The following is a 19502-nucleotide window of genomic DNA, read 5'->3' as shown; positions in this document are numbered from 1 at the left end:
TTTTTTCCATTTGATATTTTTTGCTTCTTTGTCAAAAATCAGGTGTTCGTAGGTGTGTGGATTAATATCTGGGTCTTCCATTCGGTTGCATTGGTCCTCCTGTCTGTTCTTATGCCAATACCAGACTGTTTTCAGTGCTGTAGCTCTGTAGTAGAGTTTAAAGTCAGGGATTGTGATATCTCCAGAAGTTCCTTTATTATACAGGATTGTTTTGGCTCTCCTGGGTGTTTTGCTTTTCCATATGAAGTTGAGTATTGTTCTTTCAAGGTCTGTAGATTCCTTTTGGTAAAATTGCCATTTTTACTATGTTAATTCTACCTACCCAAGAGCATGGGAGATCTTTCCATTTTCTGGTGTCTTTTTCAGTTTCTTTCTTCAAAGATTTAAAGTTCTTGTTATACAAGTCTTCCACTTGTTTAGTTAGAGTTACTCTGAGATACTTCATGCTGTTAGTGGCTATTGTAAAGGGTGATGTTTCTCTGATTTCTTCCCCAGCCCTTTTATCATCTGTGTACAGGAGGGCTACTGAGTTTTTTGAGTTAATCTTGTATCCTACTGCATTACTGAAGGTGTTTATGAGTTATAGAAGTTTCTTGTTAGAATTTTCGGGGTCGCTTATGTAAACTAACATATCATCAGCAAATAGTAAAAGTGACTCTTTCCAATTTTTATCCGCTTGATCTTTTGTTGTTTTATTGCTCTAGGTAGGGCCTCAAGAACTATATTGAATAGATATGGAGAGAGTGGACAACCTTATCTTGTTCCTGATTTCAGTGGGATCGCTGTGAGTTTCTCTCCATTTAGTTTGATGTTGGTTGTTGGCTTGCTGTGTATTGCCTTTATTGTGTTTAGGTATGTTCCTTGTATCCCTGCTCTCTCCAAAGTGTGTCTTGGATATCTCTTAAGTACACATCTCTGTATGTCTTCTGTCTAGTCTTCTAAAGCTCACAGCTGTCTGTGTGTGTGTGTGTGTGTGTGTGTGTGTGTGTGTGTGTTTGTGCAGCTGTGTCTGTGTGCCATCATCTTACCCTGTTCCACCTTGCTGCCTGTGCATGCATGTATGTTTGCACAACTGTGTCTGTATGCACGTGGGTATATGCATTGTGTGAAATGAGGTGCAGCTAGCTGTTGAGTAGCTAGTCCAAAATTGTGAGATGGGAGGAACATCTGTATTGTCCTGATTTGTGTGACTTGCTGCTCTCTTCTCCATTCTGAGCTACATTGGCTGTCTATAGTCTCTTTGATACTTCACAGGTAGGAATTTGATTCTTTTGTGCTCAGATTCATTTATTTTTATTTTATGTGTATGAATGTTTGCCTGCATGTATATCTGTGCACAACATGCAGGCAGTGCCCTTAGAGGCCAGAAGAGGGCGCTGGATCCCCCAGAGTAACAAATGGTTGTGTGCTGGTAGGTGCTGGGAACTGAAACCAGGTTCTCTGTAAGAGCAGCACATGTTCTTAACCACCGAGCCGTCTCTCCAGACCCATGACTTTGATTTTGAAGTATTTAAGTTGATTTAGAACCCAGATGTCTTGCTTGTGTACTTCAGGGTCTCCAAAACTTCAGAAATGTATCCTCTAAATCTGCTGGTACCTTTCATGCCCATCCCTGTTCCTTTCCTTGGTCAGGGTAAGGCTATTTCTTACAACCATGGCATTAGATCAGTTCAAATTCCATTTATGAGGCCATGGAGAGTCCCTGGGCTGTATGAAATCAGGAACTCACAGCTCTGCCCATGCCTCTGTGGAGGGGATTGTGGAATCCATAAGGCCAAGGGCTTATCCATGGGTCCTCTGCTGATTCTTGTGAATAGGGTTGGTGTGCTCACTGAGTTATATGACCACCATCTTTATCAGCTTGGGAACATTTTCATCACCCGAAGGAAGCCCTGGACTCCCCTATGGTCAGTGTCATTTCTCCAGGCCCCTCCCTCCCTCCTAATTACCTGTCTCTGTTTACCTGACGCTTGATGATAAATGGAGTTAGCCTGTTTGTGGGCTTTTGCATCTGATATCTTTCTCTTTTCATTGTGTGTGTGTGTGTGTGTGTGTGAGAGAGAGAGAGAGAGAGAGAGAGACAGAGACAGAGACAGAGACAGAGACAGAGAGCAAGTGTGCGTGTGTACGTGCATAATCTCATGTGTATGTTTGCATGTGTTTGTTGGTAATTTTTTTTTTTTAAAGATTTATTTATTTATTATGTACACAGTGTTCAGCCTCCATGTATGCCCTCAGGCCAGAAGAGGGCACCAGATCTCATTACAGATGGTTGTGAGCCACCATGTGGTTGCTGGGAATCGAACTCAGGACCTCCGGAAAAGCAGTCAGTGCTCTCAACCTCTGAGCCATTTCTCCAGCCCGTTTGTTGGTAATTTTTAAGGCATTACAAGCAAAAGCTACATTTCTGCTCTCTCCATATTTACCTATATGGTCACTGGTAAAGGTTAGTGACCCCTGCTAGAGGTTTATTTTTATTCATATCTGTGTATGTGTATTCAAATCTGTGTGAGTGTATACATGCATATTTAGTACCTGTAGAGACATTACAGGGAATTAGATCCCTTGGAACTGGAATTATAGGAGCTACCCAAAATGGGTCCTGGGACTCGAACTCCTTTTTTTCTGGAAGAGCAATATATGCTTCTACCACCAACCATCTCTCTGGCATCAACCTCTGCCTTTAAAAATAAACCAAAAAATCCCCCTTTTTTACATTTATTCATTTGTGTTTGTGTGCATATGTAATGCGTGTTGTTTATGTGGAGGTCTGAGGACAACTTGCGAGAGTTGGTTCTCTTTCACCAAGTGGGCCCCAGGAATTGAAGTCCAGTCATGAAGCTCACAACAAGTGCCTTTACCCACCGAACTATCTCCCTGGTCCATCAGTGCCTGTTTCTTCATGTGGAGCCACTCTGTAGTGCCTGTTCAGGCTGAAGGAATTCTTGGAGGACAAATGTATTAGAGAGGATTCCCTCATATTTTGTTTATCTGAGGAGTTTTAATTCTCCTTTTTTTTTTAAAGCAATGCAATTGAAGGATTTTGCCATAACTGTAGTGAACATGCTCCAAGCTGTAGTCTGTCCTTTCCTTCATCCCCATCTTCATAGGAGTTGATGCCTACTTCCTTACAATTCTTCTCTAGGACAGCCATATCCTTCTGAGCTCAAGAAACTCACCTTTCCATGTCCTTCCCCTGATACCAGTGTACAAAAGTCCCCTTGGCATACTTCAAGTCAAACTCGTGGTCCGTGCAGGCCCAAGCCTCTACAATGGCAAGCATATTGCTCAAAATACAAAGCACACTATGCTTTGGCCAGACTCCTAGGCACCACACTGAGAAGCAAGTAGTTGATACCAGCCTTGAAGTCCATGGGACACCAGTCCACATGGCTGCTATTCTTAGTCTTGGTGGCAGTGATGGCGGCATTCCCATCCTTGGGTGGCACATTTCCACAGTATGGGAGACGGCAGGCCATGTGTCAGGCTGTGCTGAGGGTCACGTGTTATTATCTGATTGGCAGGTCCAGAGCAGCTGTTACTGATCTCTGTTAGGAACAGTTCTCACAGTGGCCTCTGCAGCCGAGGGGAAGTAGGTACAGGGGTAGGGTACAAGCTGCTCTAGAACTCTGTCAGCTTCATGGTGGGGCTCCTTTGAACAGTGGCTCCATTACGATGGAGGAAGCATTTGAGTGAGGAGCGGCTGAGGTTGGCATGGGTTGGGGGTTTGATGTCACACAGCCTCATTGTCCTCTAGGAAGCCACAGTTTGAGTGCTCCAGGAGGTTTGGGGATCAAGTTGGAGCTATAGGGTATGAACACTTGGAGAACGCCAGTTCAGACATCTTGCCACAGTCAATAGAGAGCCTCTGCTTCAGCAGTGAAGTAGAATAAGAACCTTTAAATTGAGGAAACTAAGGAAGCGGCAAGTCCCATCTGACTTGGTCGTCTCGCTAGTGATGTAATGAACATGGACATAGTTGTTAGTGGCATCATTTGGGTAGCATAAGTCACTTTGGGTCATTTTGGATCTCATCAGTCGCCATGGGCTCCAGATCTACAAAGACTGTCCGTGACTCACGGATTCTGGTCTAACAGAAAGAGGTGAAGGAGTTGGACACTTGTCAATCAGACTGAATCCTGTGTCCCAGACAGTTGGGCTGGCCATACAAACTGACATGCATTCCCACATGATGAGCCCTGATGGTGCTTCTCACATAGTCAGGGTCACAGGTCACAATGAGACCCTTTTTTTTTTTTCATTTTTGAAGCATATCTTTGCTAAAATTTCTTTGTTCTCAGTTTTTTTTTCTTTCAGTTCTTTGAACGGTCTCCCACTGCCTTCTGGTTGTCATAGTTTCTGGTGCGGGATTGGCGCTGATCAGAACGCACCAGGATCATACCCTGTGTGTGGTGAACTGAGTTTCTCATTATGCTTGCAAGATGCAGAAACTCCTTGATTGACAGCTGTGTTGTATCCCATCAGCCTTTTGTAAGGTTAGAAACTGAAAGTTGAATCATTCAGTTGTAGAACCTTCTCATTAAATCCCAGTAAAAAACCTTAAAACTTCAAAGTCTAACCACTGTGAGTTCAGGACCACCAACATATGCACTGTTGTTTGGCATTTTGACTAGGGTATATCTTAGAGACTGTTAAACATGATGACTCAGTCCCAGGGATCCAGCACTCTGTTCTGGCCTCCACGGGCACCAGGAATGCACACAGGGCACAGATACCCATGCACCTGAAATGAGTTTGTTTTTAAAAACAGATGGGTAGATTTGTGTTTTCATCACATTTGTGAAAAGCTCAGTTTCCTCATCCCAGTATTCTTTCTGTTTTCTCTTTCTGGTTCCCCCATTATGTGTGTGTTAATGAACTTGATAAAGGCCTGTCTAGTAGGGAAGAGGACCCCTCTTTTATTTATTATTTTATTTTATTTATTTATAGTCACATGCTTGCTCTCCAACTGATCACACTTAGAGGTGGCAGCCCAGGCTTCCAGGCCTGCAGGAGGCGAACAGCAGCTTTCTCTGGGTCAGAGAGTCAGGAAGTTAAAAGACTGCTTTTGGTCATGGTATGTTTGTGTTGAATGAGGTACTTCTCATTGGGATACGATATAGGCCATCCAACTAATGCTATTGTTGTATTTTCTCTCTATAGATTCAATGTCAACAACAAAATTCTTCACCCAGAGATTGTGGAATGGTGAGTCCTCAGCTTGTGACTACCTGGGCTAGTTGTGCTCAGTTCGTGGAGAATGGAGATGGTTCGTTTGACCACCTTTCTTAGAGAACCATCTTGACATGTGGACCACCCTGTTACCCATGTTCTTCATAGCTGTGGCTCTTCCGTAGGCAGCTCTTACATGTAGCATGGCTGGCTTGTCAGGTGGCTTTGGGGGTGAACCTTCTCAGGCTGGGCGTAGCTTCTGTATGCCATTGCTTTTCTCCACAGGCCACTGAAATGCTCTTCGATGGCAGCAGAACATCTTTGTTGAGTGGCTGCCCTTCTGTGGAAGTGGGAGAGAGACAGGCAGACTCCACTGGGAGGGGTGCAGAAGGCTTCTCACTTCTGACCCTGAGTTTGTGTGGTGACATTTTTCTGCCTAGTTGGGAGATCTGACTTGTGAGCCCTAAAATGTAGGGATACTGTGTGCTAAACACAATGGAGGTGAGGGTGGTGCACGGTGCAGTGGGGGTTGAGAACCATAGGCTAGGGAATCCTATGTTCAAGGACATGGGGGGCCTTGTGTGGCTGTGCAAATCAGGGAAGTGGACCCTGAGTGGATGGAGGGACGTTGTTGTTGTCAGGCTTTTGGCTTTGTCCCGAGAGGAGAAGAAAGCGCAGGAAACTTGAAGGGCTTAGGAGAGTATAGATCAGGTTTGTATTTTAGCCTCTAGCTGGAGACTCACTAGAAGGAGTGAGAGCCAGTTGCACTGAGGGGACTGCTCAGGAGCCATATGGCCATGGGCCAGTAGGTGACAGAACTGAGAGTAACAGATCTGGGACTTGTCTCGGGTGAGTTGAACTTGAGGCAGGTGCCAGGGGAGACTGGTAGAGACCCAGGAGCAGCTGACAGGTGTCAGTAGTAACCCTGGCCCTGCGCCTGTCACAGCCACTCGGTTACACTCTGAGGATGGAGACTATCCTCCAGGCTCATGGCATCTCTTCTTCAAGTAACCAGTGCCCATCTCTCTGTAGCTCACTCAGCAGAACAAGTCCCGAGTATTCGGAATTGTCCTCTGTCCACCATCTGCCTCACTGTGATTTTCCCCTGAGGTCATTGACAGTGGGCAGTGTGTTGGAGACCACAGCTGGCTTGTGAGCTCCAGCATCTCTCTGAGGAATGAGCCATTAGTTCGTCACTTTAGAGCAAGCTCACTCTAATTCCAGTGACATTTGCGAGGCTCCAAGGTGGAGTCTGCGTTTATAAGAATACCACTCAGCTTTATTAAAGCGAGCAGCAAAAAGGACTTATTTGGCATTTGATGGTAGTAGAACAATTTCAGAAATGTCACATTGTCCTTGCCGCCTCAGGGGTGTGTTTTAATAGCACAGGGCCCAGTCTCTGCAGGGATACAGTTGATCTTGGCAGATCCATCATAGCCACAATTATTGCCCTCCTTGCCAGACGCCAAGGAGGGGCTCAGGGTGCAGCAGCAGCGGGTCCTTCATCTCCCAGAGCAGGCGGGCTTTCTATGATATTAAAGTACCATTTGGTGTCACATTTTTGGGAGTTCTTGGGTTTCGCTTATTTGTTCGGGGGTGGGGTTGTTACCATGCAACTCAGGCTGGCCTCAAACACGAGATGTGCCTGCTTTTTCATCCCCAATGCTGGAACTGTAGGTCCATGCCACCACACTCAGCCTCTCCTAGGTCTAGAATGCTCTGGGTGTCTGCTCTCTCCTACTCGGCCCCATGGAGGGAATCTGACAGGGAGACTGTCAGCTTAGGTATATACTAGCTCCAGTCTCTGTTTCTTTCAAGACCACCGTACAGAAGTGTGGTCATGCCCAACTTATGGTAAGAATGGAAGGGTTTGCCAGTCCCTGTTTCTTCATCTGCAATGCTGATGAAGTGATTGCATGGTGTAGTGATTACATGAGACAGGAGTCAAGCTGGCGTGCCTGAATAGCGCTGGTCCCTATCGAGACTTCCCCTGCAAGGCCTGTGCTCATAAACACTGGATATGCCACTCTATTTCAAGAGGTTGTTGCTCCTGATATATGAGGCAGCTGCTCTAGTTATCCCCATACTACAGATGAGGGAACTGAGGCCCAGAGAGTTAGTGACTCACCAAGGAAAAGCCATGAGTCCAGGCTGTTGGCTTCATAGTCAGCTAAATGCCCTGGAGTCTGAGGCTTACCTGAGTGCCAGCTTTCCCCTAGCTCACTCCTAGCCCCTTTGGAATCCTTGGATTGAGTCTAGAGTCAAGTACAGCAGGGCCAGAGAGCAGGGACTGTGCAGGAAAGCATCCCTGGCATCCACCACAGACCCAGATTAGCATTTGGGCATGTGGGGGCTTTTTCAGGACCAGTCTGATTGGGAGGTCTCCCGGCAGGTTTTGTGTTTAGTTTTCGGGTGTCATTCATTTCCTTTGTGTGACTGTTTTATTGTTTTCCATCCTCTCAAGCTGCGCCTTTTTTGATTTCCTGTAAATTCCTCCATAATTGTACTCTTCCAACAAACACAAGATCATAACTGCACATTTCTTTCCTTTTGCTCAGCATTGCGGCCGGAACGTATAGGTCAAAAGTTGAATCTCACTAAGAGCAGGCATGTCACTGCCGTAATTCAGGCTGGGCTTCTGCTTTGCTGTTTTGTAGAGGATGAAATTGATCTGGAGGTAGGGTAGGAAATAAAAGGAGATGCCTTTATTCTTCTCATAGCTGCGTGCCAGGGGCTGCAGCTAAGTACTCACGGAAGAGTGAGTGTATCCATGGCTGCTGTGTATCTCCTCAGGTTTTAAGTGAGACCGTGTTCATTTGAGTCATGCGCCGCTTTTAGAAGTGTTAATTACATGGAGTAAAGCGGCCTGCATGCATTAAAATGTGGCCTGTAGGTACCATTTCTGTTCCCCTGCCTACTGCCTGTACAGGATATAAACTTTAGGGACTTCAGAACAAATGCACCGGAACATGTCCCAAATTTGTGTGCAGACGATGACCTGGATACCTAGCATATGGGAAATACAGACCACCGTCTGTCTCCTTCGAGTAGTCCTGGCACCCTTCACAGATCCTCTATGTAAGGACTGGAGATTCCCCAGGCAGAGATAGTACTTGGTTCCTGCACACCAGAAAGTGAGGGGACAGGTGGGAATATCACTTGCCCAAAGTCCTGTACCAGACATCTGACCCAACAAATTGGATCTGGTCACTAGCCTTAGGAACCAAGCAGAAAGGAGTGTAGTCACCGTGACTGCATTGGGAAGATGGAGAACAGGAGTCTCAGCCATTGGTGAGCGTCATGTGCGCATTTGAGGGGGGCAGGTAGGACTGAGAAATTTGTACAGTTAAGGAGTTTGGGTCAACTTGGGGTCCAGCTGATCCTTGTCTCAGTTCTGGTTCTGGCACGTGACTCCAGAGAGGTCTTAGCACTTGAGGGAACTATCTGTTTCCCATGAGATGTTTGCTCCTGCTTGGGCAGACAAGATACCCTTCCTTCCTCAGTATTCTCAGTCTTTGAGACAATTGCTCATTCAGGGGGTGATCTGTTTGTGAGGCTCTTCTGTTCTCGGGATGCAAAGTGACTGCAGGCTCAGAACTATAATTGGGGACATTGACATGTCTTTGGGGGGTATCTTAGTTAGGTTTCTATTGCTGTGATAAAACACCATGACCAGGCTGGAGAGATGGCTCAGTGGTTAAGAGCACTGGCTTCTCTCTCAGAGGACCCAGGTTCAATTCCCAGCACCCACATGGCAGCTCACAACAGTCTATAACTTCAATTCCAGAGGGTCTGATACCTTCATACAGACACACATGTAGTCAAGACACCAATGTACATAAAATAAAAATAAATCATTTTAAAAAAATAAAACACCATGACCAAAAGTAACTTGGGGAAGGAAAGGGTTCTTTTGGCTTCTTGCACTTGTATATCACAGTCTATCATTGAAGGAAGTCAGGGCAGGAACTCAGGGCGGACCCTGGAGGCAGGAATTGAAGAAGAGAGCATGGAGGAGCGCTGCTTACTGACCTCCCCACGGTTTGCTCAGTTTGCTTTCTCATGCTCTTTAGAACCACGTGCTTAGGGACTGTATCACCCACAGAGGGTCAGGCCATTTCACATCAGTCATCAGTCAAATAGTACCCCATGGACTTGCTTACAGCCCAGTCTTATGGGAGGCATTTTCCAAATTAAAATTCCCTCTACCCAGGTATGTCTAGGTTTGTGTCAAGTTGACCAACAACCAAGCAAAAAACAACCAGCACAGGGCGTTAGACTAGGATGTTGTAAAGTTCATAGTACCATACCTTAGTTAATCTTTAGTTTTGTGTTTGAGACTGGGTATCACTATACAGCCCACACTGGTCGCAAACTCTTGAGCCTTCTGTTCCCTAGAGGCTAAATACCTTAGTTACTCTTTATGACTTCAGCCTTGAAGGGGGGATGATCTAGGTCATCCATTTCATGGGATTGTAGACAAGCATTCCTTCAGTCATTAACGTGGCTTGAATAGAATTCTGACCCAAATAAAGGAAACATTCACAGGATGAGAACAGAGACACAAAGCTTCCTCCTGCTCTGTTTACACCAGTGCCCAAGGAGGAGTCTGTACTTTAGCAAAACCCATGTCTGAATACCTGTTCTGTGTGCGCCATTACAGCCCAGTCGGGCGTGGTCCAGGTGTCTGAGTACCTGTTCTGTGTGCACCATAACAGGCCCAATCGGGTGTGGTCCAGGTGTCTGAGCACCTGTTCTGTCTGTGCCATTACAGCCCCAGTCAGGTGTGGTCCAGGTGTGGAGTAGACTTCCTCCCAACTCCTCTAGGGGCAGAACTTGGCTCTGGTTTGTTGGAGAGGACGTGCTGGAGGAGCCTCCCGAGGGCATGGAACTCTAGACAGCCCCTTTCTTTCCCTCCTGTTATTGTGCAAGCTACCTTCCTTTGATTGCTCAGTCTCCAGTGTAGAGGGGATGTTGGGGGCAGGGCCTGGGGAGTCCTTTGGTATTGAACTCCTGCCCACCTGGCTCCCACAGAACCATTCCCTGTGCATTCATCTTTGGAAGAGATGGAATTCCTGGCCCTTTTTAATGGGTTTTATTCAACAAGCTGGCACCTTGATGCTTAGAGACTGATCTGGGAAATACTTCATCCTGTCTTGCTACTATTTTAATCAGTGCTGCATTCAGACCTCAGTTAATTGATGTCTTAATCCTGGGTTTAATGCCTAGAGGCAGTTTTGTGACCTGTGAATACTTAAGGATAAAAAAAGATTGCACAAATAAATCTCTGCCTCATATAGTTCTTGTCATTTCAGGCCTGTGGCAGGAGACTCCAGTTTTTGGTTCCAGGGTGAGGCCTGCGATCCCTCATCTCCCCTCACACACTTTGGTGCCTCTGTGTATGTGGAGGGGGCACATGTATGTGTGTGTATAACTACTATATTACCTCATATCCAAGCCATTGGCTTTTTGCTATGCCCAGGCTGGCCATAGCAAACTCATGATCCTTTTGCCTCCACTGACTGAGTGCTCAAGTTATAGGTATGTGCTGTCAGAGCTGGTTTGTTGCGGCCTGTCTGTGTGAGCAGCCCCCTGGGTATAATGATACTCACAGCCATTATCCCACGGCCAGGCAGCACCCACATCTCCCAGCACCTGTGCCTCATTCCCCATCTCTAAGCTGCCTTCTACCCCAGCTTCATAAAGGACTCAGGTTGTCTTAGCCTGCGCCCTGCTCCTTGGTTGCTTCCCTAGGAGGTGGCCTTGACCTCTCATGGCGGTGTCAAATTAGTAGGTGGATCATATAGCCTCTTTAGATGATGAGTCCTTCCCTCAGGCTCTGACCTATAGAGGAGCACCCCCTTTCCTTTTCCTTTTTGCTCAGACATGGTAGACGTGCCCTCATCATCTGGGAGAAGCTGTGCAGTCTACTGGACAGACTAAGTATTGTCTGCAGCACCGGAGCTTGTGTTTTGTATAAACCAACCAGGTAGGGTAGGCACTATCCCTGGCACCCGGGAGAACCCGGTATAATTAGTTACATCAGCACCTGCAGATACCTGCCTGAACTGGATTAAATCAGGAGGCCCAAGTCCAGCCAGGCCTCTGCGTTCTACCTTTCCGGGTCATTTGCCTTAGTTCTACTTTTGTTTGGTTGACTTTGCTTTTCTGTATTTGTTTTTTGAAACAAGTATCTCTAGGTAGTTCAGGCTGCCTTCAAATTCCAGCTTCCTGCCCCAGTTTCCCCAGTTCTGGGATTATAGGGATGGGCTACTCCAGCTCGTTTCGTTTTCTTTGTTTGTTTGTTTTTGTTTTGGGATTTGTTTTTTTTTTCTTTTTTAAAGTAGTCCTTGTAAATCAGCTAGAGTCTTAATGGCAGGCTCGTGAGTGTATCTCTTCTTGGGGAGAGAATTGTTGGGATCTGACCTTCCTTCTCCCACGGTGGAGACGGCAGTCCACTGTGGGGAAGAGCCAGGGGTGAGTGGGGGGGTGGAGGGGTGAGAGTAAGATAATTGGTGTCAGGGGTCTAGCCTGGGCCTCTTGTAAGGATGAGCGTGGGGAATAAGGGTGCTAGAGGGGGATCTAGCCTGGCTCTCTTCCAGGGATGAGTGTGTGAGGAATAAGCTCATTGGGGGGTGGGGGGCATTCCTAGCTTGGGCCTCTTCTAGGAACGAATGTGTGGGAAATAAGAGCACTTCAGTGAGGGGGGAGGGTCTAGCTTGGGCTTCTTCTTCCAGGGATGAGTGTGGGGGCAGTAAGGGCACCAGGGTGTTCTAGCCTGAACCTCTTCTCTGCTGCCGAGCAGCAGTTCCCAGGAGGTTGTCCTGCTGGCCTGAGAGGACAGCAGTCCAGTCCTGGTGGGTGCCCCCTGGCTCTGAGTGGGACTGAAAAGGTACCTGGCTAGGACTAGGAAGGCAGTGGCCTCCTGTAGCCTACCTCCAACCCCAAGGTGAGAGACAGGATCTCACTGTGTAGCCCAGGCTAGCCCCAAACTCGTGCTCCTCCTGCAACAGCCTCTTAAGTCCTGGGGTTACAGCTGTATCTCAGCATGCCTGCTTCCTCTTTTTTCTGGAGGTGAGGTCAGTCATGCTCCACAAGTCCCCAGCCTGTGTGCTGTCGTACTGTCTTATTCAGACAAAGACTGAAGAGTGCAAATTCCTCGGCTCTGGGCCACCAATGTCCGCCACTGTCCCTGCTCTTCAGGTCCACTCCAGCCTTTTGAAAGACACGTAAGGAGGTTCTCAGTGCATTCATTCTAGGAGGATCCTGGGAGAGACGGACTTGACCTGGAGGAGACGAGGGAGCCCTCTCCAGCCTTGAAAAAGTTGCTTCCTGGCATCTGGGGGTCACTGAGCCAGGTGAAAGGGCAGAAACTGGTTCCTGACAGAGGAGAGGCTGCGTGCAGTTGCCTGTGAGAAACAGTCAGGGTCATGGTGTTTCCTTCATCTAAGGGCTAACTAGGGCTACTAAAAGTTTGTGAGCAAGAAAGCAGGACTGTCCTGCCCACCACGGCCCCCGATTCTGTGTGCAGCAGGCAGGGTTGGAGCTGACAGTCCGCAGATGCAGAGATGGTGTGCGGGAAGCTCTGCAGGTGAAGGGCAGCCTTGGGCTGTCTACCATGCTGTGCCAGGGGTCTGCCTTCAGCTGCAGGAGGGCTGTGAGACCAGAGCACAGTGGGAACATTCCGGGTTGGGTTCTAGTGGGAGACCTAGTCCGTCCAGAGGCTTATACCAGAGACCGGAAGAGGTGTAGAAGGCAAAGTGGAAGGGAACTGAGGGCAAAAGAGAATCGGCCGCACCTGAATCCACTGGTGAGCTCTGGGGTACGGGAATAGGAGAGAGGAAGGTTGGCAGAGGGTAAAGGGGAAGGATAGCCAGAAGGAGAGGAGGATAGCCAGAAGGAGGAGGGAAGGACAGGAGGATAGCCAGAAGGAAGAGGAAGAGAGGAGGTTCCTAGTGTATGAAGAAGCTGCTTTTGAAGGACATGGCTGGAAGAGAGGGGAGTGAGTGCAGGGGATTTTACTGCAGAGGATCTAGCTACACTGGCCCATGTGGGCAGCTGGTGTGGTGCATATGTCTGTAAGCCCCAAATACCTGCTAAGGCAGGAAGGGCTAGAGTTCAGAGCTAGCCTGGGTTATATGGTAAATTTGATGCCACCTTGAGCTATAGAGTAATATCCCACCTCAAAAACTGAAAACAAAGAGGGTAAAAGAGGTGTCAGTTATTCAGAATCTGCCGGGGGAGGGGGGGAGTAGGCCAGAGAGCAGCCTCAGGAGAGAGGAGGAGAGGATGTATCTGGAAACAGAAAACTTGGCAATTGTGGCAGGAGAGGAGAGTGGCCGACCCCCTAGCCTGGTGTTCAGTTGTTTATCTGCTGGGAGGAGCCTACAGGGAGGGTAGAGCAGGAGGAAGAAGTTGAGAGTTGACCATGCACTGATCAGGTGAGGCAGGTGGCTGGCAGTTTCTTTGCCAACTACCTGGTCCCATGTTTTCCCTGTTCTCTGCGGTGGGGTTCTGTGGAGGGGTGGACACAGGTTGAGGGACTGTGATGTATTGGTAGGGGCAACGATGAGAGGGGTAGACCGGCAGTCTAAGCCCAGGGAATGGGCACTGAGCCCAAGGTGGCACACCTACGTCTGATTTAGCTGCGTTATTATTCTGAGCATCACTGCATCCAAGAGATGCCTGCAGTCTATGGAGGATGGCAGTGAGGAATGAGACGGTGGTCACGAGGTTATCCTGTGGGTAGATTTGGACCTCCGCTGTGATCTGCACCTCCCCTTCTGCAGAATACCAGCGAGCATTTCTGTCCCCTGGGGGAACTACCACCACCCCCTGCTGTGAATTCAGAGGCCCCTCTGACAAAGTATAGTCCGGCTTCGGGAAAGAGGGTGTCTGCTTGGGAGCAGTCTCTCCACTGTGGTTGTTCTGCCTCCCTATAATACCCTGATGGAGTGCTTTAGAGCCTGTGGAAGGCAGGAGGCCTTCCTCAGTTCACTTTAACCGGGGGCTGACTGCCCCACATGAGTGGCATTGTGGAGACACACTGCTTCTGTGCTGTCCTGAGGGCTGACTACTTCTGGTGGAGTCTGAGGAATGACTCAAATCCTTGCCACTCAGAACCCATCCTGTTTCTGGCCATTCTTTCCTCCCTCTGGCTCTCTGTTCTGAGCAGCACCACCAGACAAGGTCTGCGACCAGCAGAGGACAGACAGACAGGTGGATGATAGGTGCCCTCTGGATAGAGACACAGGTCCTGGCCACTCCAGCTTGGCTGATGTTGGAGTGCCTGGTTGCCCCTTTTGAGAGGGAAAGGTGGTTACGTGGGAGATAGATGAGGTAAGTAGCCTTCAGCCTTCCACAAAGGAGCTGAACTGACCATTAGAGGAATATGCAGAAGACTCTTGACCTATTCTCTAGTCTCCTCCAGGTCCTGCTGTTGGGGGCCTCTTCATGCCTGGGTTCTTCCTTCCCATCTTCACCTCTTGTAGCATCCAGAGTCTCCCCGTGGCAGCCTTCTTCCTGCTTTATAATTGCCTTTTCTGTCTCTTTGAGAGACGGACATTCTTAACTCAGCACCAGTCCTGGGAAGTCAGATCAGCATGTCCTTATTAGCGAGGTGAATGCACACTGACCATGTGGTGCATTATAGACTTAAAAGTGTTACCCAAGCAGTATATGTACCTTGTTAAAGAGCTCCGCTAGTTTTCTCGGTAGATAGCCATGCTGGCAGAGTGAGCCGGGAGCTCAGTGCATTTCCCTGATGGCTAAGGCTGCTGAAGGTTTTTCTCATGTGTTTATTGGCCATTTTGTATGCCTCCTTTTCAGAACTGCCTGCTCCATACATTGCCCATTTATTGATTGGGCCATTTATCCTTTCAGTCTTGATTTTTGTGGTGATTTGAAAAACGATGTTCCCAAAGAGAATAGCACTGTTAGGTGGTATGGCCTTGTTGGAGTAGGTGTGGTCTTGTTGGAAGGAACATGCCACTGTGGAGATGGACTGATGGCGGAAGTTGCAAAATAATCCCACACTAGTTCAGAATTACAATAATAAAGGGTTATTTATTTATGGGAGACTTACAGATCACTGTCCTAGATCACAGTCCTCTGCACAAACAGGGAACAGGAACAGAGTCCAGCAGCCAGAAGTGAGAGCCAGAAGTAAGAGAGTGAGCACAGGCTTTACAGCTGCATTTATAGTATAAGAGATGATGCCCAAGTGGGCTGGTATCTTAAAGGCTACTGGCTGAAGGAGCTGAAAGAGCTCCCACAGCAGCAGGCTTTGAGGTCTCATATATGCTCAAGTCATGCCCAGTGAGTAAGTTCACTTCCTGATCCCTGCATATCTAGATGTAAAACTCTCAACTCCTTCTCCAACACCATGTCTGCCTATATGCCGCCATGTCCCACCATGATGATAATGAACTAAACCTCTGAACTGTAAGCTACCCAGTTAAATGTTTTCTTTTATAAGAGTTGCCATGGTCATGGTGTCTCTTCATGCTATAGAAACCCTAGTGAAGACAATTTTACTTTTTATTTTTTAAAGAACACTGGGTAGTAACCCTGTTGGATGAATTTTCTGCCACTTTATAGGCTGTCTCAGTCAGTACACATGTAGACATGTAGAGCCTCTGTGAAAATCAGTGTGGCAGTTCCTCAAAAACACAATAGAACTAACTACTAACTACTGTATGATCCAGCATTTACAGACACACCTGCACACCCGTGTTTATTGCTGTACCTTTCACAACAGCTGTTCTATGGAATCAACCCACCAGCAGCTGAAGAAAGAAAATGTGGTGTGTGTACACTGAGGAGCTTGACTCAGCGACAAAGGATGAAATGGTGTCATTTGCAGGAAAATGATGGAACTGGAGATCATGTTAAGTGAAATAGGCAAGGCTCAGAATGGGAAATATCACACCACACAACCCCCTCCTATGTAGAGTTTAGATTACTGTATGGTGTGGGGGGGAGAGTGTGGTGTGGGAGGGTAGGGAGTTGTGTGGTGTGTGTGTAGAAGGGGGACTAGGAAGAGGAAGAGATCCAGCAGTAGAGCAAGAAAGGACAGTGGGAAGGTGGGCATGACAAGGCACATTACACACATACCTGCATGAAACTCGGCACGATGGACATGCTTTTGGTCCACTCACCGGGGAGGCTGAGTCAGCCAGAGAGTCATGAGTTCAAGGATGGCCTGCACTACTATAAAAAAAACAAAAGTACAAAAATATCAAAGTGAAGCCCATCATTCTGTATAATTAATATATACTTCCTTTTTTTTTTTTTTAAGAGAGATGGTTCCTCTAGTGCAGAATAGTACAGGGAAGGTAGACTAAAGACCAGCCATGCACCCTGCCTGACATCCCTCACAGCACTGCTTTTAGTGCTGTGGTTCCTTGAGCTCTTCCCTGGGTTCTGTTTGCCAATTGGCCACACACAGGACCCTCCTTTGTGACCTGCTCTGTGCACTCTGCATCATCTTCCCTTCCCTCATAAGCCAAGCCTGCAGGAAGCCCCCATCACATCCCATGATGCTCTCCTCATCTCTGACTTCCTTCCTTCCTCTCTTAAGCCTAGCCTGCAGGAAGCCCCCATCACATCCCATGATGCTCTCCTCATCTCTGACTTCCTTCCTTCCTCTCTTAAGCCTAGCCTGCAGGAAGCCCCCATCACATCCCATGATGCTCTCCTCATCTCTGACTTCCTTCCTCTCTTAAGCCTAGCCTGCAGGAAGCCCCCCACCACACATCCCATGATGCTCTCCTCATCTCTGACTTCCTTCCTTCTTCTTGTAAGCTGAGCCTGCAGGAAGCCCCCATCACATCCCATGATGCTCTCCTCATCTCCGACTCTGAGCATGTATTTTTGGTTAGGATTCTTACCATTTCCTCTGTGCTTTATTGAGCCATAAATCTTACATGTTTGGGATGAGACAATAACTGTAAAAGGTAAAAATAACAACAAAAATAAAAATGAGCAAACCACAAAACTGGCTTTGCGTAGACATCACCGTGACTGTGGTCTATGCAAAGCTTTGGAATGTTTCCCAGCTGGCAGTGCCTTCTTGTTCTGGAATCACCATCCAACCTTCCTCAAGGACAGACTTCTAGTAGCAAAACAAAGAGATTTTCCCCCCTGCATAGCCACCACCGTAGACTTCCAGGGCTTGCATGGAGCTCTGCAGCAGAGCCCTCGCCTAGTACACACGAGGTCCTGGTCCCAACCCCAGAACTGCAAAGAAGACAAATTCTTCCGTATTTTAGTTTATTCCCCTTTGGTACATCCCCCCCCCCCCCAATAAAACCCTTTCGTTAAGGTAAAAGCGGCATTTGTATGCTTTTAAAAGTTAGGGAACAACATAGCTAGAGCAAGGAAAGGATGTGTGGGGAGAGGGCAGTTAATGGGCACAAGGGTGCAGCTGGAGAGACAGGACTGAGAACAACCGATTGTTTGGAATTAGCCACTGGGAAGGAGTTTTTTAATATTTTTAGTATAAAGAAATGATATGTAGCTATGTATGGTGATGCGTACCTGTGACCCTCGCACTTGAGGAGCAGAGTGAGGAAGATGGCAAGTTCAAAGCCAGCCTGCCTAGTCTATATAGCAAGACTCTGTCTCAGAATAGAATAAAATGGGTTTTTTATAACTTGCTAATTATACTGATAGGATCATTAAACATATTGAAATGCCTTGTTGTACCCATAACTATGTAATTTGTGTGCCTGTGTAAAACAGGTTAATAAGGAGTGGCTAGGGAGATGGCTTAGCAGTAAAAAGCGCTTGCTGCTTGTGCTGCCTAGTTTTATGTCAGCGTGATACTAGCTAGAATCAGTTTAGAATAGGAACCTCAATTGAGAAAATGCCCCCCAATACACACACCAAATCTGTGCCTGTGGTCAAGCCTGCGATGTTTTTGTTTGTGTTTGTTTTTAATTGGTGATTGATGAAGGAAGGCCCAGTTCACTGGATGGTTCCACCCCTGGACTGGTAGTCTTGGGTGCTATAAGAAAGCCATGGGGAGCGAACCTGTAAGCAGCTCCCCTCCCTGGCCTCTGCATCGCTCCTGCCTCCAGGTTTCTGCCCTTAATTCTCTGGATGCTGGACTACAAGCTGTAAGATGAAATAAACCCTTTCCTCCCCAAATTGCTTTTGGTCACAGTGTTCTGTTGCAATAATAGAAACCCTTAGACCTTGTTCTTGCAGAGAAACCTGGGCTCAGTTCCTGCACCTATCAGGGAGCTTACAAGCACCTGTAACTACAGTTCCAGGAGACCCAGCATCCTCTACAGGCTTCCTCAGGCACCTGCACACATATGACATGCATACATATGCTCAGGCACACATATACACGTAAATATATCTATAAAATAGGCTACTGATGAAGCCTTTTTTTTTAAGTTAGGTGGTGGCGCATGCCTTTAATCCCAGCACTCAAGAGGCAGAGACAGGCGGATCTCTGTGAGTTCGAGGCCAGCCTGGTCTACAAGAGCTAGTTCCAGGACAGGCTCCAAAGCTACAGAGAAACCCTGTTGAGTCCCCCCTAAAAAAATAATAGTAATTATAAGGAGTAATTTCCCCACTTTCCTTGACACACCCTGGATATAGTGACATTTTCTTACCCATGATTCTTAGTCATCCTTCTGCTACTGTGACAAACTTCCCCTCCCCACAAGATATTCAATGTCAAGGAGGAAAGGCTTGTTTCAGCTCCATTTTCAGAGGTCCATGCCGCTCTGGGTCTATGGTAAGGCCAGATATGTGTTTTGAAAGAGAGCTACTCAAGCCAAGATCAAGAGAGAAATAACTAGCCACCCAGTTTCTCCTGACCACCACACCTTCCTCCATTTCTGCCCTGCCCACTCGGTAAAGGTTCTACCATGCTCCGTGGCTTTAGTATTGGCCTCTAGGGGGACAGCTAAGGTCCAGACGATAGTCCTGACTTCTGAGAGGTGTGGCTGCAGAGCGGCAGAGCATTCTGCCTTCTGCATTCGCGTTGGCGGCATTTAGTGTGCTCCTTCATATCCATGTTGCTGCAGCCTAGACATGAGATCTAGCGGCACTCTAAGTGTAGGGTATGTGCTGGGATACATTGGAGGACTGCACTGCATGAAGCTGCAATAATCCTGAGTTAGCCTGCTCCACCTTGAGACTCCAGCTTCCACTTGCACGGGGAGGTTACGTTGTGCACCGTGTTACCCTGACAGCCCTGTAAGTCACTATAACTCCTGTGCATCTGGGTTAGCCCAGAGTTTTATTTGCCTTTTTCTTTTGTTGAGAGGAAAACTGTGTGTCTCCTTCAGCACATCACTGAGCATTCTTAG

General features: G+C 47.5%; 1 protein-coding gene across 1 annotated transcript in view; it reads left to right on the top strand.

The window, feature by feature from the left end:
• Pepd (peptidase D) overlaps nt 1-19502 on the top strand; it is a 145914-nt gene that overhangs the window by 42734 nt on the left and 83678 nt on the right. Inside the window, exon 7 of the mRNA XM_075984511.1 lies at nt 5164-5208. Within this exon, the coding sequence (XP_075840626.1) occupies nt 5164-5208 (45 nt within the window). The remainder of the gene's footprint in view (nt 1-5163; nt 5209-19502) is intronic.

This window comes from Microtus pennsylvanicus, chromosome 1 (genome assembly GCF_037038515.1).
Source record: "Microtus pennsylvanicus isolate mMicPen1 chromosome 1, mMicPen1.hap1, whole genome shotgun sequence".
Taxonomy (NCBI): domain Eukaryota; kingdom Metazoa; phylum Chordata; class Mammalia; order Rodentia; family Cricetidae; genus Microtus; species Microtus pennsylvanicus.
This window is presented reverse-complemented; position numbering and strand designations above follow the sequence as displayed.